At 44.9% G+C, this 24,024-nt stretch overlaps 1 protein-coding gene across 1 annotated transcript in view; it reads right to left on the bottom strand.

The window, feature by feature from the left end:
• T265_11281 (hypothetical protein) overlaps nucleotides 1-24,024 on the bottom strand; it is a gene marked incomplete at both ends in the record, with an annotated part of 46,720 nt that overhangs the window by 4,905 nt on the left and 17,791 nt on the right. The window contains 8 exons of the mRNA XM_009177897.1: nucleotides 2,924-3,202; nucleotides 4,170-4,324; nucleotides 5,970-6,275; nucleotides 7,028-7,463; nucleotides 7,982-8,353; nucleotides 20,838-21,614; nucleotides 21,796-22,008; nucleotides 23,199-23,289. Coding sequence (XP_009176161.1) covers nucleotides 2,924-3,202; nucleotides 4,170-4,324; nucleotides 5,970-6,275; nucleotides 7,028-7,463; nucleotides 7,982-8,353; nucleotides 20,838-21,614; nucleotides 21,796-22,008; nucleotides 23,199-23,289 — 2,629 coding nt within the window. The remainder of the gene's footprint in view (nucleotides 1-2,923; nucleotides 3,203-4,169; nucleotides 4,325-5,969; nucleotides 6,276-7,027; nucleotides 7,464-7,981; nucleotides 8,354-20,837; nucleotides 21,615-21,795; nucleotides 22,009-23,198; nucleotides 23,290-24,024) is intronic.

Below are 24,024 nucleotides of genomic sequence, written 5' to 3'. Positions count from 1 at the left end.
AAGACTCGCTAGAGTGAATTCAATAGTTATTGCCTGTCTTTTGTTAGTACAGCAGACTGAGACGGAGAACGAAAAGATTTACTGATGAAACGGGTTGATATCGTTTTCAAAACAACAATGGGTGGGTGTACAGATCCAAACAGCGGCATAACAAAAGCTTAGCGGTCAATCTGCAGACATCCCTACAAGTAGGTTTCAGGTGGCCGGACCGCATTCCAGCTTTCGGTAAAGGGTACAAACCAGCGGACACGTCACCCAAAAAAACTGGCTTATTTTCGCACGCACTACTTACAAGAAGTATTGCGTGAAAAAGCTAGCTATGCGTAGGGAAAAATCAATCGAAGAGGCCTATCATTACCAAGCCGGAATTACCATGGTTGTGGTTAAATTCAGGAGACCAAGTGGTTTCAGTAATCCGAATACCAACAGGCTGAGTGCGCAGCATGAAGCCAATAAAGATGACGGAGTTATCCGGAAACACATGTATATAATTCCAAGAACTAGACGGTCCGATAAAGCAGGAGAGTTGCACTGATACTGGATAACTGTACTGCACATCAACCTACTCAGCTCATTGCCATAAGCTTAACGTTTCGCCTGTGGACACCAGATGGAGGTATCATTCAATTCGTGGAAAATGCACTGGCGGAACCAGCTTGTCACACAATTCTTGTCCAGCGAAAAGCAGCTCCAACTCGAAATCTGCCTCCGGGAAAATAGATGAATTACCTTCGCATATTTTTTCCAGTTATTCCAAGCCATTTTATCAACCCGGAACGCTTGAAAAAACATATCTAGTGCGATAACCTCAATAAACTTTCTCACTTGTGGCTTCAGTAAACTGACTGGACTCGGTAGTATTGCTGCTGAGTTGAACAGTAGCTTTGAGACTACAGATTTGGAACACTTTTTAATGAGCCAAACGCCAAAAGAGTAGGCAACCATTGGCCGATTATCGTCTAGCGACACGTCTTTCCAGATGGTCATTTCAATTCCGTGGTACTCCCAGAACCAAGAGGATGTCAACGGGTACGAAGCAGTCATAACAAGGATCGTTGAAATCATCCACGCTTCTACGGCTCCAACATTTGTAATAGAGTTCTCCCAGGACAACTCTCGATGGGTGAGAAGTGTTAAAGGCGACTAAACTTCATGAGAAATGAAGCGAAGAAAATTAAGGCTGCTTTGGACACTTTTCAGGTTAACGTTTTTCCCCTTTTAATCTTTGTGGAACTAAGTTGCTTCCCATCGGGGGGAAAATATCGTCTCAGAGCGAACGACTTTTGATAGGGATTTCGTACTGTGAGTAAAGGGAATTTATGCAGCACTGTAGAGCATTTTAACCTTATTAGGAATCATCCGTACTTCACATCGCACAAAGCTCCGGGGAGTTTCAAAGGGAAGAATAATTTAAACAATGATTGAAGCTTTCACCTGAGAGGTTGTCACTCGAGCAACCAGTCAACGTGATAATGTAATGCAAATTCCTGTCCCAATCAATCGATCTATCAGCTACAAACTGTGCGCCATTGACAGATTGGTTCCAGCAGCGACAGTTTCGATCATCGGAAAACGGGAAAATGGGAAGCCTTGGAAGAAATGTTCAGTTTGTTCGGAAATCGGGTAGATACGCACTGAAGGCGATAGTTTTGATGCACGAGCGCCATTGACTGCGCGACTAGGTTATTTCTGCCAATATCATTGACCACTAGTGAGTTGAGTCCCGGGGTCCCCATCCAGGGAGGCGACAGTTGCCCACCTGACTGAGTTTACTGGCTAGCGTTTTCGTATTTCGTTGCCAGTCATACACTGTCCGCCTCGCGGTCGCTTCTACTTAGCACAGGGTTGGGAAGAACAGCTCTGTGAGGGGGACGGTCTTCTGACATGCCGAGTACATGTCCCAGCCAGCGCAACCCATGAAGTGTAAGTAATTCACCTATCACAGGAAAGTTCCTTCTTCCTAAGACCATCTCGCGTACCTCGTACCGGTGTTCCCACCAGACCTGACCAATGCTCCCGCGTACTCAGTGTCTGTGAGGGAACCTCCCGGGAGCATTTAGACTCCCGAGGTTTCACAGACAGACAGGGAAATTTCAAGCAGATATCAATAACAAAGTTGAAGAGGAAGGGGAGAGAGGACAGCTTTGTCTTACACCAGTGGACGTGGTGAACTGAGGCAAGAGCTTCGCGTTTACTCATACGCGCCCACAGGAGTTCGCATACAGTGCCCTCATAAGGGAGAGAAAGTTGGAAGGAACACCTTTGATCACCAGACATTCTCAAAGTTGCTGATGACCGACAGAATCGAAAGCAGCCTTCAAAACCAAGAAAGCAACCAAAGTGGGACATCTGAAGGAGTGGCGCTGTTCAAGGATTTGTCTCAAGGTAAAGATATGGTCGACGCATCTTCGACCAGGATGAAACCCAACTTGATTCTCACGAATCTTCTATCCCGATAATCCATCAACCAGAGCAAAATAATGCTAGAGAGCGATGCTAGATGCGATGGACACCAAGCTGATACCACGATGGTTTTCACATGACGTTTTTGCTCCCTTGCTGAAAAATGGGATGACGATCAAGGAGCTCCATTCGGCCGGTATTCACAAAGCTCCTCACACTACCAGCGTATAATTTGTGGTTCTCCCAGTGTTCACTTCCCAGAAGACTGTTGTATGAAGTGCTCACCACGAGCACTGATCCGAATTCTAGGCGAAATGCTGTCTAAACAAAGGACACAAAGAAAACACAGTAACCATCAGCCAAAGGAGAAGAAAAGCGCCAGACTTGGTACCTTGCGTTTTGGCTTAGATGTCTTATGCCAGAAGAGACGACGGGTGAACGGTGCAATCCAACAAGGTTGCAGGTACGGTACACCGAAGTGTTCAAACAAAACGCCCTCCCCATTTGAAGGGCAACTCACCTGAGACAGACGCGAATCACTAATGAACTGACTGGCTATTTGATAGACCAACCGAGCATTCCGTACGATGTTGCTACTAGGTTGATTGTATCGTACTGTATTGTCAAGAAGTAACTGAAGATCGGCCTGTACAGCTGCGGACTGACGATAGAATCCGGTGCTAAGACGCGCCATAATCAAACCCAAATCAATTGGGCATGGATTTACAAACAGATAGTCTGGATATGTTGCGAGGTCGACTGGAGCGGTGAAGAATTCACTCACAGGGAGACGAGCAAGCTAAAATCGGAGATAAAGAACAGTTCTCAGTGGTGATATAGGTGACACTGTTTCCCGATCATAGATAAAATTACGATAGCTGTGAGGGTAATTAAACCAACATAAGACCAACCGCACATTAAGAATACGCCCCAGGCAATATAACAGTCTGATTGCACCCCTTGCTCACAAAAACTGAACAGAACGACAGTGGGCTTGTCGCAGAAAGGACACAGTTTGACAAGAATAAAGATCACATTTGGCAAGACCAGATAGAGCGCACAGTGAGTGGCGAGAATGATAGACCAGTTTAAAGTTGTGTAAATTTATCACACTTCAAGAATGAATAAGCTATAGGGGATTGTGAATGCTACTTAAGCGTGGTCATGTTATGAAACCATACACCCAGGTATCGCAGCTCAATCAGTCTGGGTCGTCGCTTAACTGAAGAAAAAATATGTTGTAAGAGTACCTCAACAGTATAAGCTAAAATGAGGCGGAAATGAGGAAAAATGATGGGAATTCCAACAACAGGTGTCAGAATGAAGGCCTGAAGCCAGCAGGTGGTAGGGACCAAAGCTGGATTTACTTGCTGAAACATCACTCATAAGGTTCCTGGAAACTCTTCGAGAACCCACAATTGGTTCCGCCCTTCTTGGGGCCAACCATATAGGCGCAGTCCCCGGATTTCCGTCAATCTTAGATCTACTTGAACTCAAATTGGGCGCAGATCGCGAAATAAACTCATCCGTAAATTAATCCAATTTTAACGAGACACGGCAGAAACCCAGCCGAACCTCTTGCTTATGATACTCTTCAACCGACTGGCTACACAAAGGTGACGATATTCGAGATATCGTAGTACACTGCCTCTGTGCACCGCACTCGGTTGAGGAATATCATAAGCGGGAGATTCGGCTGGGATTCAACTGTCTCTCGTTGAGACCAAGTTAGTTTTAAAATGAGTGTATTTCATAGATTTACTTACCTTATCAAAACAACTCAGAAGACGCTTGCAGTGGCCATGGAGGTCATACTCACGAAAAGCAAACTTGGTCTCATGCGAAGTGCGGGGTGTGCCAAACAATGCGCGCAAAGACTGGTCCTCTATGGAAACAGTCCTCTTTTCCGTTGTTTCATCAGCTGAAACCATAAGAGGTGAAAAAGCATAGCGATAGGAACTAATGGGATTCGCGGGACGGAGATGCTCCTCCATATCCGAGAAAACAAAAAGGATGTTTAACATGACTGATCACACACAAAAGAAAACGACCTCAAGAAGAAGGGGGTTCGATAAGAGCAATTGGGGATAAATTAACATTCCCCCTGATTGCTCCTCGAATCTTTCGTACAAACGAATTCTGAATACTTTCAGTAGTATGCATCGGTACATCGGGACAGCTACTAAAAAATGGATCAGTTGAGGAGGAAATGGAGTTGGAAGATAGAAAGGGCCCATTGAGAGACACTAATTCGTGGGTTCACAAGGGTCAGAGAAGAAAACAAACGGGTACTATGAGGGCTCTAAAAACGAGTGTAACTGCTGTTCCGATTCGAAACGCGTGTTAAATATGGTTCTACCGATTGCTACTGCCGATCTGTCCAGCTCAGCAGTAAATGAGAATTCTCTGAGGCAACCGCCAAGCACACAGCACTATCCAGACAGTGCCTTTCTGGCACCGAAACTCTTTTACGCCGGGGGGGTTTGCGGTTGGGGGATGATTGGGGATGCCCCTGCCGGAGATGTGTGTAGTTTAAAAGAAAATGCATGATGTCCTATTGGATAAAGGGTGCTGTATAATGACATTATGACCAAGCTGGCCAGTAGATAATCGATGTTGAGTCAACCTTCAGTGAACGCCTTATTCGTGCAACCGTTTGGACAAATGATGTGTGATCAACGTCGTGGACTTCAAATGGTGGACCAAATAAAGCCTAGCTTGTCCGATGTTGCCTGCTCGGAGGACAGTGAATATCGTATAAAGTCCATGGTACAGCTGTTGTCATACAATGAATCCAACAAACAAGTCGTAGTGTTTTGATTAGTTGAATCTATAAGTGCTCTCTCAAATTAATTGCTTCTTTGCGTAAAAATACGTTAAAATTGCCAAGTATTGTGGTCGTTACGATAGAAAGGGTGTTTATTGGCCAAGCAATCGATGATAAACACTCACACTCACTTGGTTTCGTGAAGAGGAGCATCGCACTATGAGGAACTGAGTTAATATGACCCAGCTCCATAATGAACTTATGTGCACATCTGTTCAGTGAGGTGAAGATGTGAATGGTGATCAACACGGGAGTCAACGTGAATCCGACAGAGGCTGAGTGTAGATTTTAATTACAGTCATAGTCCTAATGAGATCAATCGAAGGCAGTGCAGATCTGTAGTCCAGCCACTAGTTGTGGATGGATATCCCCTTACCCGAGGAAGTCAAGAAAATATCGAACGTATGGCGAATTTGGATTCCTCAAACTAGGGAGTTTCTGGCTGTATCAGGATCTGCAACGACCGTCTTATTATGCACCTGAACTCGCTCCAGCTTCACGGTTGCTTACTGACATGTTTCCTTGAAGCAGCACCGATCTGAGACGAATTGAGTCACTAGCATCACTCGGCTTTTCTGCAATGAAGTATAAGTAGCCTTTGACTGATAATACTGCCAAGCATGACAGATGAATCTACGAAACTACGATTTGCGTCGCCACTAGAACAGTTTGAAAAGTACTCAAAGGCTCAGTTTAGCGAAAACAAGCAATAGCCTGCTGGCAAGGCAGAAGAACGTACGGACACTGGTAGGGTGATTGATTAGATCCCATGGGTAACAGTCCCAAGGACTCAATCGGTCAACAGCGACCGACGTTGTCGATTCGGGTTCACTCAACATCGGTGACGCAGTAAACGGCTCCAGACCGGTTTCAGAAGGCTGCATCCATCGGACAAGCAATGACAACCACGGATTCGGTTGATTTAGTTTGGTTTTACTACAGCACGGCGTAGGCTCTGTGACAGATTGAATTCGTTCTTCAGGCACGCGACCTATGATACGTCCGCGCCACCATGCCGTGCCTACCGGACAAACGAAGCGGTCACCTAAGAGAAAACGGAAAAGTCCTATATGAAAGGTAGGCGGAGGTATCGGCAAGGAATATGGTAAATTTACAGCAGCAAGGAAAAATGGTCGTAATTACACGCTCATGTACAATGTCCCATGTCTTCATAAGAGTTCACAAATGGAACCATATTATTGGTTCGTACCAATAATTTTTGCAGTGTTCAATATCACAACTTGAAGTAAAACCCAGTTGTGAATGGGGACCACTCGGCTGGAAAAGAGTTCAAGTCCTTTAGATTGCGAAAGTCAGAACTCTAAGTCGAGCTACTAAAAATAATCGTTCAGCTGTAACATCTTTCCGGTGCCTAGCTTCATGCCACCCGGAAGGAAAGTCCTTTAGATTGCGAAAGTCAGAACTCTAAGTCGAGCTACTAAAAATAATCGTTCAGCTGTAACATCTTTCCGGTGCCTAGCTTCCATGCCACCCGAAGGAAGAACGTGGGCAGTATAATCTCAGCCCTCATGCTCCTTTGGGTAGCGTGATAGCTGTGTCAAATGGGTGATACAGCTGAGCGGCTTTTTTATTTTATTATTTTATAGCATGAAAGTTGTGTAGACTTGCACAACGGAGAGTCATGGGAATCTAATTTGTCATAAAGACTGGAAAAATGAGTGGGGAAGCTACCCCCCATCGTTCCGTATTGTCAGCAAAATAACTTGTTAAATATGAGTTGCTGAACGCATATGCGAAACTCGCAAAATCGACATATTATGGATCGGAGAAACATACCCTCACACCAATGATGCTGCATCGCCCTGTCGAACAGGTGTCGTAAGACAACAAATTCCAATATGCCGTCCACATCATGGTAAGTGATACTCAGACACTCGGGTTGCTGTGTGCCGGAATAGCGTGACGAACCGGCAGAACCGAGGTAAGCATACGGTTGTTCCGATTCTAGTTTGACATGTAACGTCACCAGGCGTATAAAACTCTCGTCAGATTTCGTTTCCGAGGTATCCGAATTGCGGCTACAACTCGAAGAATGTGACTGAGCGTGTTTATCTGACGCCCGAATGTGCGTGGCTCCACGCGCACGCTGTTGTTTACGCCAGCCAGGTGACTTATGACGTTTGCCATGATGACGGTTGGGATGACACTCAGAATTGGTTGTAATGCGTACAACCGTGTAGGAAATCGACTGAACTTCACCACAAACGTAGTCCTGAAAAATTAGAATCACTGGACTTGACAGAAGTCTATCACGCTAAACTAACTGCCTAAACTGATGCTGAATAGATGGCGGAAAACGGTATGACAGATACCCTACACAAGCATCAAATAATTGTACCTAAGACCACTAGAAGCTGAATTAAAATAATTGTCCAGTGGAGGAAAAACACCGGATGAACAGACTGTGGCGGCGTCCGGTTGGAAAACCATACATAATCCATGGTGATTGGCTGATGACTAGTGTGAAGGATAAATTAGATATGACCTGAAGGCTTAAATTTGGTTAGAAATCGAATAGCAAACCTAGGCCTCTCATAATACGACGAAGAAAAGAAAGATCAAGCAGTCTATTCACCTCAAACGTTCAGCACCCAGAGGAAATGAACGGTTCCGTTAAGGAATCAGTTCAAAAGGAAGGCTTCTGTGAATTGAATCCCAAAGTTTAGAAAAGGACTCAAATGATCAGACGAAACAAGTATACAGGAAGACAATACAGCGACCCGTTCTTACCAGAATATGAGGCCAGATGTCCCAGGGAAGTTCTGGCGAGTAGGTACTTGAAGAACTCACTGTCTCACTTTTACCTCGAACAGTTGAAGAAACACAATGTAGGCTATCCGGTTGTGGAAGCTGACCAGTTTGCCAAGCCTGACGTATATATTCTTGGTGCCCACGTCTAACATAGATGATTCTGTCTCCAATTTGTGGAACATACGGACTCGGTATAGGATGGTAAGTGGATAGCCAATCGAAATGCGGTCCTGACCAGGACCTTTCCCCCACAACTCCTGGGAGGTTTTCTGATGGATAGGTCAGTCCCTCACAGTCGGGGCCAGTGTAACCACCAGGGGGGCAGAACGCCAAAGGAACCCGGTTTGCGGTCTGCCATGAGACATATTAAACAATTATTAGAAGACACACATATAGCACACAATGACAAATCGAAAACGAATGTGTGTATGTGAGGATAAAAAGCAGTCGGGTAATATGATGCACACCTGTTCACACTACCGGGTACTGTTTACACCAATGATGCAAATCGAATCATGCGTTTCCACTTAACGAGCCAAAAAACAGTACTCGGGTCAAAAGCATACAACAAGGAGGAGTACAACAAAAAGTAATGGAAAACAATAGTGAAAGTAGACACTCATGAAACCTTTATACGTCTGAAACCAGATGTTGTCTAAGAAGGTATACGACGTTCGACATGCAAACAATTCGCTCAACTTAGCTGAATCATAGCCCAAACCTGCTTGGTTGGCTGAATGTGTTGTCGAGTAATATATATAATCGAAGCACACAAATACTACATATTTTGTAAAGGCTCAAAGAAGTACAAAGGCGGAAACATCGTTATGCGCGATATTTCCTGTGTCAAGCACATCGATTGTTGAAGGGCGTCGCAAAACACCAAATACAGTTTTCTATATTTCATAAATGAAGGTATTAGGATTCCACCAGTGCATGAATTGTCGACAAGAAATATTAAGGGCGTAGTCAGCAGTGGTATTTAGAAAATAAAGGGACAAAGTAAGTCATCGGACAGAAGCTAAAGCTATACAACAGACGGTTGAAATCAGATGGGAAACTCATAGAAATGGACTGTTAATACTGAACAGCCTAAGACCCATAAGATGGCAACATATAAAGACAGAGCAAAGGAGGAAAGACTGGAACAACTGGTCTACATCACTTTATGCGTAGTTGGGGTGATCATTGTGAGAAACTAGTGCATCAGAGAGTGCGCTGAATTTTCATGGCCCGTAAAAAGCTACCGACATGGGGTATGCACCGAGCCATCAAGGCTACAACCAGTATGGATCCGACTGAAAAGTAGTCAAGCGTGAACTCTGACTGCTGTGATACTACCGACAATCAAGAATGATGATCTGTGCCACTAGTAAACATTTAGGAGACTTTATTTCTAGACCCTACATGCTCACACAAACGGATACACCCTCATCGTGGTTTTGTGCCAGCTGCTAGATTCGCCATGATTTTGTTCCATTATATACGAAGTCGTGGTCATCTGATAATCTCACGACCTTAAGGAGAGTCTGAAAAAATTATCTGTCACTTGACTAATTTATTTTGATTCGGCGCCAATAAACCTAACAGGAACTGCACAATCACTATTACAGTCGCCAGGTGCGACAGTACCCTTACGACTCGCACGGTTCGGCGCTCTGCTTCGAAGTTACCAACCGCTGAAACGGTGGAGACACGCACTCACATCGTCTCCCTCCACGATGTCCTGTTTTATGTCAGCATCCCATTCCACGAGGCCGATGCAGATAACTTTCAACCACGGTGCGCATGTATCACGAGAATTCATTTTTTTGTTATGTTTCTCTACCAGTGGCTGCCCACGAGGCCGATGCAGATAACTTTCAACCACGGTGCGCATGTATCACGAGAATTTATTTTTTTGTTATATGTTTCTCTACGCAGTGGCTGCTCCGGGATCGTGCTTTACTCTCTGAGGTAAGTAGGCCCTGACAATTGTAGACGGCCGTATATGACTATCATAACGTTTCTATCGAAGAACCGGTGTACCTGACACTCAGTCAACCTAACACAGCACTCGTCTCAGGCACCACACATGAAAGCGATAGAGCTGTCGCACTGTGCCAGTGCACGGTCATTGTTGCAGTGCCATAAAACGACAAACGAAAGACTGATTTGCACACACGTAGGATAGTGATGGACCACAAGCTTCCGTTTTTGCACACTCATTCGTCAGATTTTGCAAAAGCTAAATTACCGTTGGTCACGTTGGATCACGGTCAACGGCCAAATCAACAGACAGTGCACCACTGACGTATCAGAGGCTTCCACAGTATCCGATGAAAGCTGCCCCAGTGGTCACCCGGGGGGCCTGACCAGTTCACCACGATGCATGGGTGAAAACTTACAGAGGGGATTGATTATCTCTTAGTTGGGCACCGCAGTTCACTATTACTACATGAGAAAATCATAATCAATCACGAACGCAATAATGCTGACACCACTCTGGTGGACCAGAGTCTGCAACAAGACTTCCACCAAAGCGACGTTAGAACTGCACACTAGCATCGTTTTCACCGAAATTACGTCCAAAATCGGCGCCAGAAAGAATGAGGAAGGCTGATGCAAGAACAAAGCCTTCTCTGACACCTGAAATGATGTTAAGACCATCTGAGTTTAATCCATGTGTACTCTTTTTCTGTTATTTCATCCAACAGAGTTCTCAGGACGTTAACAAACTTTGATTGTCATATATCGCAACAATTATCTACTAATGTACCAAGGTTAACAGAGTCAAAAACGAGGCTAAACAATCCGTTCGCAGTAATTATATTTAAAAAGGCCTGAAATTAACCTTCACACTCGTATAAACGAGCCTGTAACATTTCGGACTTGAGTGTCACCAGATATGATTAGCTGAGCCGCTCACATCAAAATCTCCACTAGTAAGAAGAATCTGCCGTAATGTCATTTTTGTAGTCGCACGTAGTAGTCAGTATGAGGTAGAAGACTATTATATTTAGGGCTGGTGCACTAGTCGGTTTTATCATGATTCAGAAAGCTGTTACATTTAAGCTGAGTTGGCTTCTTCGTCCAACTTGGGCATTTATATCACCCGACAGGATTACTATATGCGTTCGTCTTGCTGACCGGATCATTCGTGACAGTTCTTGATAAGACCCATCCTTCTCAGCCTCAGAACTGTAGTTTGTAGGAGCGTGTGCTGACATGACAAAAAGAAATCGCATCGACAACTACACAGCGCAAAAACGACTGTTTACTTGGATCAAGTCCAGTAAGACGCTTTCAGCCTTGGGGATGAGTGCAATCTCACATCGTAGGTACCACGATCCTTTGCGTCAGGATTACCGGATACCCAAAGGGTGAAATGTGAAACATCTGAGCTCGTCCTAAATAGCTTAAGGTGCACGACCAAAGTGGGGTTTCGGAGGCAAAACATACATCGACAGATAAGGAAAGCAAGGTTTTAGCAAAAGATGCTTGTTGCCGAATTCAACCAGAGAGTATGTGTGCTCCGGAGTGCTACCAACTACCATCCACTGAGCTTACAGTACTCAGTTTGCTTGGAGATGCGTTCAGCCTATTAAATTATAATACATTTGGTAACCCTAGATTAGGGCCGTACCATAATATAAGAACATCAAGTGGTATTTTGAAGGTAATCGGGTTGTGAGGGCCGTCATTTAGTGTCTTGCTGGAGGCAAATCAGTTTAGAATTACTAAGAGATAAAAAAGGTGTCATAAATAGTGAACTCGATTTCATGGTTCCACAGAAATATCTGACCACTTAACCTTTGCCACTATACGCCCAACTGAACAGCCACTTCAGCAGGTTTGTACTTCATGGATGACAAGCCTACCAAAATACACCTGCACTCTTTTAGAGAAATTGTCCGAAGAAACCTACCAAAATTAGTAGTAGCATTTTCAATGGAAAAGATAGAACGGCTTGAACAACCTCTGAGAAACCAACTAAATACGTTGAACTCCAAGAGGATTTCCTCATAATGGTTGACCGTAAATTGTGGGGCCATGCTTTATAAGACACAAGAAATATTGGCGGTCAAAAAGCAACAAGTGACTGGACAGCGTGAAAAATATACAGATGAGACACCATGGGAATGGGGAAAATGCCGGAGAGCATAGTGTCAGATGTGTTTTTCAAATGCATGATGCCCAATCACACGATGAACCAATAATGTGGCTATATAAACTAAAGGAAACGATGATACTGATGAGTGTTCGTCAAAATGATCATGAGAACCTGCCAGGACATCAAGAAATAATGGCGGATGGGATAGTGCGATGACAGCGAAAACGCAGAATCTTACCGAGGAGTCAACCGACTGCAGTTATGTAGGATATAGAATAAGAATGAAAACTGACATCACATCATACTTAGCAATTAAGCATTTGTCACTTTCTAGCTTATCTGCTCCATGGATGTGTGCAGCCAACCATTTTGGTAGTAACCTCCCATATTACCGTATCTGTTTCTCCCATTCATAATACGGTTCTCCCGGTTTTTACACATTATTTTCCCGAATACCATAAAACACGTTCTAACTGAACCGGGTAAGTTACAAATTTGTAATAAGTTTTGGACAGGTATCTCATTATACTCTTTGATCAAACTATGAGACCTAGTACGACACGGTCAAACTAGAAAACCGGTTATTCCCAACAAAGATGAGACACCTGCATAGCGCTTCGCGACCATTCAGCACAGACTGAGTATGCTTGAAAGAAAAGTCAAGTGAAACTTTAAAATCTCCTCGCTACCCACAAACTGTGAGTAATTAATTCAGGAGGAAAAAATCCCCTGTGCCAGTGCACATGCCTTCCATCTCAAAACGCCAATCAAGAGAACCAGATGATTGAGGGATGAGTGGCGTTGTTTCGTCTAAGTTTAGGTTGATAGCAAACCTTAGCAACCATTTGCAGCTGAATGGTACAATGTTCGGGGTTTCAGTGCCTCAAGAGATTCTCGACACGTGAACTGGTAACGATTCTCAGCAAGAATGAGATAGCTGGACAGTAATTCTAAGGTTATCAGCACAAACCGACTTAAATTAAAATATGAAATTTCATTTGAAGTCCTACCAGACTCACTTCCTAATCTAAGAAACAGTCGAAATATCCGCTCAACTATTTGCCACACGCTCTCAGATTACTCCTTTAAATTCTATCCCAGTCTACTCAGTGGCACCTAGCTACTACTTCACATTACCTGTCATTTCAGCTAGCTTTGTCCAACACGTCATTTCTCCCAGACGCCTCTTGATTCGGATGGTGTCATTCTTACCTTGTTTGGTGTCGTAGAACCGGAATGTGATATAACCACAGCTCATCTTGTTTGTGTTTCCTCCTCCACATGTACACCCCAGTTCAAGCATAGCTCCTTAAATGATCCATTTTTTCATCTCTATGTTGCACAAATTATAAAAGATAAATATGGACAAAAACTCGGGTGTCTCGATAAAGTCCCTGAACAAAAAAACGAAAATGGGTCAATCTACTAGTGCACTACTGCTGGTTTGTTGACGCAAGTACCACATATACAAGCTTCCCTGGCTAAATCGAAGGTTTCCGACACTACTGATAAGAAGACCTGGCTCCCCAAATGTCAATCTATGCACTGCGTGCTTATCTGGTGAACGGGGGCAGAAATCACTCGATGGTCGACCTGCTTACTGACTCTAATCCTGTCTCCCAATCAACAAAATGCACACTCTATGGTCAACGCTTCTCAGCTAACCTCGGCTGGTCCGAACCGGGTGAAATTGTTTGCAACCCAAGTCTCCGGAAAATTCCGCTCCCGTTTCGTTCCCACGTATGTTGTTTATCTCCTAACTTATCATCTCCGTCTCTGTGACCTTTCTGTATCGTTCAAGAGAAAGCTATGCACCGCACTGCCTTCCATTCTCTGACCGGTGAACTCCAACCCTTCTGTTATCGCAGGGGAGCAACTCTTCCTGCATATTAGTCACCTTATCGCCACCGCCATGAAAAAGGATCCGTGTAAGTCACTCCTTACGTCCCAGTTGCAGTCGTCCGATCGCCTAACCTATCAGTGCTCCTTCAGCCATTCGTATCACATTTCACTCGCCGCCCCGTCGTGAAATAGAACTATTCTCTTTGTCATTCACCCACAGAAGTACTCGTTTCATTCCCTTTTGCTGCATATTTACTAAACTCCAACTTTCAAGACCTTGGTTGACCTCTGTCAGTCCAAAGCTCCATGAGAAACCAATCACTTTCATTTCCTGCCCATTGTAGTTTCTTTAATATACTATGTTTTATGCCTCAACCAAATTAATGACTATCAATTAGTCGATGCGTTTGGCAATTTTGCTGCTTGAGGGTGATTTGATATTTGTCATTTTAACAGAGAATTCATTCAAACCACAATCTTCCGGTCATTGGTTGAATACTTCACCGTTCAGCAATGTGCGCCTGATCAGTATTGTGGTTGGCTATCAATTAGACTGGACATAGCGTCACTCATCCTTCAATCACGGAAACCACATAACGTGATCACGTATTGATTGCCTCCTCGGATGACAACTTCTCAGATGAAAGTATCACCCATTTTTTAGAATATTCTTTCTCTTAGCTATGATCGATGATAGTCGGAGGGGATTCGCAATTTCCAATACACAAAGTCACGGCTTCGAAACTCCCTAGGTTTTGGGAGATGCGCACTACTGATGACTCCCAACAAAAGCAAAAGGCTGTACAGTACTTCTCGGCTTTGCAGCATAGATTGGTTCCACTGAAAACATGAAACCTCTATTAAAATTCCCACGTCTCCTAACAACACCAACAAACACATCCCTATCATACCGTCGACCCACTCTGACATTACTTCTTTCCAACCTTCCTTGAAAAATCATGGTTCACATGTGTAATACAGGTTTAGATGGATTTCTTTTTGCATACAGCAGTGCAGCCTTATTCGTTTAGCGGTTGCTCAGTAAACCTTCACAAAGTGNTATATATAATGTCACGTTACCTTGCACTGAGAGTAGCAGTTGGAGAATCGAATCTGAACAGGGCTTCCTAGGATTGGCCTTCAAAGCCAGTAAGGGTTTCCTGTGGTTCAGTCACATGCCCGTATTCGGGACAATATAGGTTTGCACACTATGACATATTCGGCAGATAAATATCTCAATCTGTCAGTGCACCTGCACTGACGATGTCACCTCGATTGGTGATGAAAAGTTTGCAATCCAACTGCCAAGCTCGGCGAACAGACCAACAACCAAACAGCGCACCCGAGCTACCTACATCCCACAACATAGGGTAGTAGATTTTCCGGTACCTTCAGTGTTAAGGTCCTATGGTAAAAAGACTAAGCCACCTGCAGTGTCAGGCGTAAAAGCCATAGAAAATAACCTGCTGGTCGCCCGTGTAAACTGTCCAAGGATATGTAGCCACGCTGTTGAGCTGATCAGACGGGACTGTTGACTCCCGTCCTCGACCGGGACGACTGGAATTAGCAGAACCACCGTCGACTGTACGTTGCTAAGCCACCAAAACTGGGGTGGAAGAGAACATACTGCCTGCGGTTGTCAAAGTGGATATTACGTTCAAAGTTATGTTTAGTCAAGTTGACAGATGATTCATTCATGAAGGGGCAAACTGGACTGGCAGATGGCATAATATGGTTTTTGGTGTACACTTTACATAGTACATATAGACTGTCGACTACAGGTTTGCACACACAAATAGAGTGAACATCTGTGTGAGGACACAAAAAATTACTTGGCTGTGTAGCTAAAGTATTCATTGCACTCAAGTCCTGTTACAATCTTTCCACTTCACATAACATGTACTTTCAAACAAAAGGCGCTGGAGTCTACCAAAGAAAACTCAAAGAAAGCTTTGATTGGTCGTTCAAAACAAGATCGTTATAGGTTTTCTGCTGGTCATACGAACCTAATTGAATTGGTCCAGTTAAGGTCATAACATCACACGACAACACATCAATACGGTGTGGAACTGAAGTGAGATGCCAACATTATCCATCGTTACAGCCTTGTGCCCTACACCTCCTAAAAACGTTTCGCAGTGGTCAGGAACATAAAGTCCGAATAGCCATGTCGGTGAACTGGACTAGCGGGCCCACTCCACCACAGTGTGCTGTCGAACTGTTCGGTCCAGTGGGATGAAGATCAGCTCAAGCGAGGACGGAAACATAAGCCGATGGTAAGTTGTCAGCATGTGGAAACAAGCGAAACCGATATAAAAGAGTTATGTAAGTGTTGAGGTCTCAAGGTAGGTGAAGCAGTGGTTACAAATGTCTGAGTGATTAGGAAAGACAACCTGAGATATGGCAAGAGTTAAATTACGGCACCGAAAACGCGTCAGTTCATTTTAACGGTAGATCTTGGCAGCGTTTTCGAATGTCCGAGCTCAGTTGATGCGGAGGATCACTGGACGGCCACGTAGCACAGCTAGAGTGTAACACCGATGGCTTAAATGTCTTACGCTGTGTCCAATCGGTAACACTGTCCCTTAGATGAAGATATGACACCTGGGTCAAAACGATCAAACGGAACTTGTGCTGAACCTAGCTTGGTGTGGGTGACACTTTAATTTTGGAAGTTCATGCTATCTGGTAGCAGCCGGCCTTCATTACGACGTCTATAAAGTGCAAAGCTAAAAAACCACCTAATACATTAGTTATGTACATAGCCGTGTTGTCTTTGGAAAATATAACGGCTATTGTAGGTCTTTACAGTCCACCATAAAAATACACATTCTGCATCGTTATTGTTCATAAAAAGTTGAGGTGCATAGTACTCCAGAAATTGAAAACATTTATCCGTTCAATTTATTTGAACCTTTCGCCGAAGGCCTTGTGGGGCCTTGCCACGTAGGACAATTGAATGTCCCAAACCTCCAAACACACTAAACCAAATCCATCATATGCTGCTGTCGACCGTAACTGGGCACTTTCTATTCGTACCACCTGAAACCACTTAGCCATTTAAGAGTAAATCAAAATTGAACACCACGCCAACTAGAAACAAAGTAAGCTAAACCATCCACTTCCACAAGAATGAAGCGTGCATTGTCCTAATTCCCATGAAAGTGTTTAAAACACTGCCGAATACAATAGCGCAATTGAAGCCATAGGTACTGAGTTGACAGGCAATGGTAGACGAACACAATACAGAAGACCAGGGAAAGCTAACGGCCATGATGACATATATTTGATCAGGACATTCAACTTCTACCGACTAGCTTCATCATCACAGCTAGTAAAGGTAACTGGATATCCGGGTTCTCACGCTTCGTGTGTTCTTCGCCAGCCTGCAGCAGTCGTTGGATCGCGCCTTGCCGGGACTGGACGGAGTGTCGCGACACCAGTTGCTGTTGGACCAGTTCGTTGAATGTGTGCAACCCGCGCTTGCTGCCCAGTTGCGGTTGGCACAAGCAACTGGCCAGTTGAGTGTGGAGGAGGTGGTGCGTCTGTCCCGGGAGCTGCCCCAGGAACCACTGGCCACGTTGCAGTCGCAGGAGAACAAAGACGCTGCATCAGTGGAGGAACTGCAGAGCAGGGTGGACCAAATCACCGAACAGCTGGCAGCCGTGAAGACGGAATCGCGGAGGCACGCTCGAACCAGCCGATGCTACGTGTGTGGCAAGCCTGGCCATTGGAAGAATCAGTGTCCCCGTAGCCGATCACGTGTACACAATAAAACTTTAGAGTACTCCTCTTTTCCGGGGTGGGTCGCGATTAGCGCACTGACACAAGCTACCATACAAGCCATTGTCGAGGTAGACAGGAAAAGGGAGCTATGTTTGATTGATACCGGAGCAGGCGTATCGCTGAGGCAAAGAGGGAACCAAGCTGAATACAGACCGTGCGCGCTAGCCGTGATAGCTGTTGGCGGATATCGATTAAAGATTGACGGACTGTCAACGCACTCGATACGCCTGGGCAACAAGTCCGTGCATCACGCGTTCCTGATCAGCCCAGAGGTAGAACAGACAATATTGGGAGCTGATTTTCTCAAGGGCACAGATTCCGTGATTGACCTAAAGCAGGGAAGGCTGGTCACAAGGTATGGCGCAATCAAGCTTGAAGGTTACCCAGGCGCTACCGTGAATGAGCTGTGTGTCCGAAAACTTCCGTCTTGTAATGTATCATCAATACGGGCCGTGGTTGAGGAATATTCCGAACTGTTCACGGGCGATGAGGATCCGTTTGGCTTCTGCCCGCGGATTGAACACGAAATTCCTCTGTCATCAGAACGCTTTCGACCCTATGGCCCCCGTCCGTTGCCGATCCATCTACGGGAGGAGGTCCATAGACAGATTCAGGAAATGTTGAAGAATGGTATAATCGAAGAAGCCAACAGTGCGTACAATTCCCCAGTTGTGCTTGTAAGAAAGGCGAACGGAAAATACAGATTTTGCGTGGATTTCCGGCGCTTGAACGAACTGACCGTAATTCGGTTGCGGAGATTTCCGATTCCCTCCAGCATTTCCGATACTCCATTGTGTCCAATTTGCGTTCCGGATACTGGCAACTCCAGTTTTATTCTTTCGTCCCTTCTTTCTTTCTTTTATTTGATGCCCTAACCAGTATAAGGATGGAGATCTCGTGGCCACAAACCTTTGAGGATGAGGAGCCCCTCTGTTCGTGACATTTCGTATTCACTGACATCCCAGCCAACCTTCCTGTTTTGATCTCAAAACATGCAGTTTTTCACTACGAATCTTGGGATTCCGTCAAAAGTCTCCCTAGAATTGTGAATCATTGGGGTAGCTCCAAATGATACTCCAAACTCCCGAAAAAAAACATAAAATAACACGATCCCCGCCCACAAACACACCAACGGTAAAATACTTTCGTAGTACGAGTATACATATAAGTAAGCGTAGTCTGCGGTCCATTGCAGTGTCACATGCAACATGACAAAATTGGCCTAATTGTTTTCTCAATCGGCCAACGTACAGAAAAGAACGAGTAGATGAACAAACGTTTTGTAAAAGTAGTAAAGGCGACTACCATATTTTCTTTCCGTTTGATTTCTGAACTGACCTCCACCAGTACAGTGCCACAGTTATCAGTCCATTAGTTAATGGGATGTTGGAGAAGAATCAATCAATTCACTTTATCAAGTATAAACCGTTAATGGTTGCAGATGCTAAAATTTCGATCACCGGAAAATGGGAGAGGTTGGCACAAACAGCCAAGTCTTGGAGGCGATGGCTTTGATGCACAAGCACCACTAACTGCATGATTCGGCCATTTCTGCAAGTGTCATTAACCACTGCTGATTAAAGTTCCGGGGTCCCCATCCAGGGAGGCGACAGTTGCCCGCCCGATTCAGCTTACTGGTTAGTGATTTCGTACTTCATTGCCAGTCATACACTGTCCAACGATCGGTCGCTTCCCCTCAGCACAGGGCTGGGCGAAAAGAACTCCGCGAGGTGGACGGTCTACTGGTACGCGGAATTCATGTCCCAACCAGCGCAACGTATGAAGCGTGAGTTATTCATGCATCGCGGAAGAGTTCCTTCTTGCTAAGACCATTTGGCGCACTTCAGCATTACTAATCCGATGTTTCCATCAGATCTGACCAATGCTTCGGAGATACTGATAATCAAACATGTCCACTTTCGTGGGTCCTCTGAGCGCTTCTCTGACACGCTTCTGGTCCATAAAGCAATATGAATCGCACTCCCGCTGTGTAAACTCGGAAATAAATCATTCAATCATCGTTCGATAGCAACATGGACTTCCTTTGGGCCATTACTACGCTGACGTGAGAAAGACACGCAACCCAACAAGGCTAAGGAGCGAAGCAAAATTTCTGTGGACATACTGGAAACTGAGTTGAGTATAAGCGAAATGTTTGCTCGAAACGCCACGAGACAGTGTTTCCGCTGCAGATATTTTTAAGTCATAAATGTTGGATTACCTTTCGGTAGCTCCATCTTTCGACTTACTTTTGGTGATATCAAAGAGTTCTGTTCAGTGTTAAACTCTGAAACATATTTTAATTACGTTGGAAACGAGCAAAAATAACCCAACGTCAAGTATGGGGTATTTTGCACAAGTTGTATGTGGCATCGGATTATAATCCCGAATGACAAAGTTCAGGTACGCGACATTATGCGAAATTCCAGCAGATATCGCGTCAGAACGATCGACTGAAGTGCGTGATTGGGGCTTTGCTACACCTCAAAGCCCGTAATCCAACAGTACATGTTACCTGGTGTGACAAGGTCGCACATTAATTTCAGTCATGGGGAACGTGAAGTGAACAATCATATATATGTTTACGTTCTCTCAGGAATTTGAAACACATCACCGTGTGCATACCAGTGGTCAATGAGGTAATGTGCGAATCTTTACGAATAATGAACATGATAGCCGATATGACGGGACACTGAAAATGAAAGGCTTCTAGGAACCTTACGATAGGTTTCCGTCCTATGTTGATTGGGTGTTAAACGCAATGGCGCTGGTTGGTAAGATGATCACCAACCAGCGGCTTAGAAGCAACATGTTGATAAATCATTAGTGACGAAGGTGCACTTCCTGGCGAGCCGCATGAATTCCCCGTTCATCGGATAAGGCAAAGGTTCGGTAACTGAGTATGAGTTTTTGAGTAGACCAAAGCGTGTTCGACATTCATGTGTTCACATCAGCCGAACATGTCAAGTTGCTTGGTAGGACTGCGAGGGAAACTTCATCTCATGGGATATGTTCATAAACCATAATAACTAGCAGTAAAACGATCAGGTGAAAGGTTCAAGTACACATACTCAGTAGCCCTGGTGGAAACAACAATCAGTGCGTAACACTTACCCTCAGGAGAAAGTCGAGACTGCACAATAGTCGACGCTTCAGACGTTCACGTCTTTCTTTTAAAACGTCGCCGTCTGTCATTGTGGTATCTAATACCGTTGATGTATTTGCCTCTGAACCGTTCGGAGAGCTCAACAGATACTGTTCGGTCACCTGGATGTCTGCATGGCCGGAGGATTGGCGACTGGACACATGAGTAATGTTACCGGCGCTGTCCAAGGAGTACTGCCCGTGGGTTCGTTGAGAGCGTCGAAGCTTGGTGAAATGTTTCTCTCGCTCCACACGCAAATGAGCCAGACGCCTATCCTGCTGCGCTCGGCATCTGGCTAGTCTTTGTTGCCGAGCGGAACGACGGCGTTGACCGGAGACCGATAGGTTTGATCGGCGCCATCGAGTTGTACTCCGAGCGGACTGAATCATTCGAGAGCCTGTAACACGAGTCCTCCGATTTTCGCTTCGTCGTGATCCATTACCACGAGAACGACTGGCGACGGTGACACGTCTAGTTTGGTTTGGATTCGCAGCTGCTCCTTCAGTTGCCACGTTACGCCTGTGTCTTCGTCGATGTTGTCTGTGCCACCACCCAATGTCAACATCGATATTCTGGGACCATTCGGACTCCTCAGAAGTGCCACTCTGGTCTTCATTTTCATCGGATAGAACAGCGGCTTCTTCATCCATTAGATGATTTAGGTTGGCCGACATAGCCTGAGCCGAATCTATTGACTGACTGGGCGCAAAGTTCGTATTCACTGTTTCAGGTGCAGTAGTATCACCCTGAACAGAGGTAAAAATTAGACAAATGGAATCATCTCAGGATAAAGAGACGAGCCATCAGTGCACGTAAACCTATTTAGTTAGGGATTCGACCATACTTATATTTGATATGAAGTAGCAAATCCTGCAAGTCCTGCACAGTAAGAACACTGTGACATTAGGAAGTCGTACATTCACTTACGGATGCCAATGGTAACGAAGAATTCGCAGAATTCAAAACAGCTGGATTTTCTACACCTGGTTGTCCGGTAGCCTCGATGCAATCCTTTCTACTCAGGGTCTCAAGCGACGAGGTTTGAGATAAGGTACCCGATTCGATCAGGGAAAATAGTCCGGGACAGACTGCCGGCTGCATAAAAACACACTGGTCCGGATTGGAAACCGAGGTGATGAACTGGATAAAGGATCCCAATGAAACAGAAAATTCAGGTCAGTTGGGTGTGTTTATCAGACGGGGTGAGTAAGCCAAAACAAGGTGGTCAGTTCAGTTGGAAGACGTACATGGAAACCACTGGTTCAGATAGTTAGGTGGTAAAATGAAAAGATTTTGCCAAACTAAGGAGGCACCTCCTGCGTTAACGGTCAAAGATGCCTGTTATCTATCCACATATCCGTCTACTACTGTCCCGTCTACCTATTATGGTTATGTTAATAGTGGGGGCACGTATTAGAACCGACGACCTAACAAGTTCTTTGTCGACAGTACTGGTGAAGGGATGCTGCATGGATATCCCATAATTTTCTACCAGTATAAAGACTAGAGCAGCCATTCACTGTTGACAGCTTAGACGAAAAAATGCAACAAACCATTACCTCTAACCCCATATGTGTTCCGTCAAGGTCGCCGTCCAGACAGGGGCACCGGCAGGGCGTCCAGGCCAAGTTGGCAGGTCTGGAACTCGTCTCGGTATCGCTTTTAGCTTGTGCATGGTCAATCCCAAACATCTACGTGAGAGGCAAACACGGCGACTCAACGGATGCAGCATGTAAACTCCTATACTACCAACACGCTTTTGAACCCCAGAGAGCGTAAGATCTATCCTATAAACGCCGAAAGAACGCCTATCGCCACATGTGGATTTACCTTCCAACCTAATTTTACAACAACTTTTAGAATGGTCCTCCGCAACCCTAAGAAAGAACACTCAAGGTACAAAGGGCATTTAATAGCTATTATTCGCATGCGCTAATTTGTGAATGACAGCCGGAACCTCGGGCTCAACAAATTTGCTACCAACGGAATTGCAAACAGTTCATCTCTGTAGCATACTTAAACTCAGGAGGTAGTGTTAGCATGCACAAACCGTTCATCTCAAGCACTGTGATAGAATGACCTTCCGTTCATCCATCCTAGTAGTCCAATTGCGAAATTAAAGCAACTAATACAATCAAACTTCACTGATAAAGTTTGCCCACGCGTTATGTCTGAACAGTCGCTGATGTTCAGATGGTACGCCTAAAGGGGAAAAATCATGCGTATGCTGTGACCGGCGAAAATCAAGCAAATGAGCTTCAAGTTATCAAGCGAACAGATTAAGAAGTCAGTGTATTTAAGAGAGAGAGAAGGAGAGAGGAAACACTGACTTCATCTCCAAAAGTGACACGAGAATCACCGTTGCCAACGAAAAACTTGAACTCTTCTTCATATAGTGATTTTTGTTCCTCGAGGCGATATCTAGGATAAAAAGAGATGAAAACAGGGGTAAAGCTAGAAAAATAGTAGTGAAAAAGGATGCACTGCTTAGTGGCCACGGGATTTCACTGCTTTCTAAAGCCAAAGAAAGGACGGCTAACAAAACAGTCTAGAGAGCAAGTTAATCCTCCGAGTTAGTAGTGAGATCTTGATTGCAAAAAGCAAAATTGATAGATTGATGATACACTATTCGCCCTCTAAAACGATTCTCTGGAAACAGAACAAACAACGCCACACTAAAGAAATGATCCTATTTAGGGTAGTTCAACCCTTAGAACCAGAGCAGTACAGTTTCATGCACGGCCATATTCGAGAGTGGACAGTTTGATAAACAGAATGTGGCGAGACGATCCTACGCGATTTCGCAGCCCACATTACTGCAGACTATTGACATATATCTGAAGTCGGTGCCCGTTACTCTGCAAAGTAATTTCACTTTTATGTATCTAAAATGGCATCAGGAATGTCAGCTTCCTGAAAGCAGCCACTGAATGCCCGATATCTACCGAGACTCTTAACTCCGCTAGATGTTGACCAGAGAGACCAGACACCCCCTCAACACGCAGCGCGCCACAGCCTTATATCAAACCCAGACAACAAGAGTCAGTGTTGATCAAGGTCAGACAACGCCCCCGCAATATGCAGCACATCACAGCCTCGTACCAAAGCCAGACCGTGTGCGTCAGCATTGGACTAAGTTCAGACAGCGTCCTTCCA

Source organism: Opisthorchis viverrini, assembly GCF_000715545.1.
Source record: "Opisthorchis viverrini unplaced genomic scaffold opera_v5_468, whole genome shotgun sequence".
NCBI lineage: Eukaryota > Metazoa > Platyhelminthes > Trematoda > Opisthorchiida > Opisthorchiidae > Opisthorchis > Opisthorchis viverrini.
This window is presented reverse-complemented; position numbering and strand designations above follow the sequence as displayed.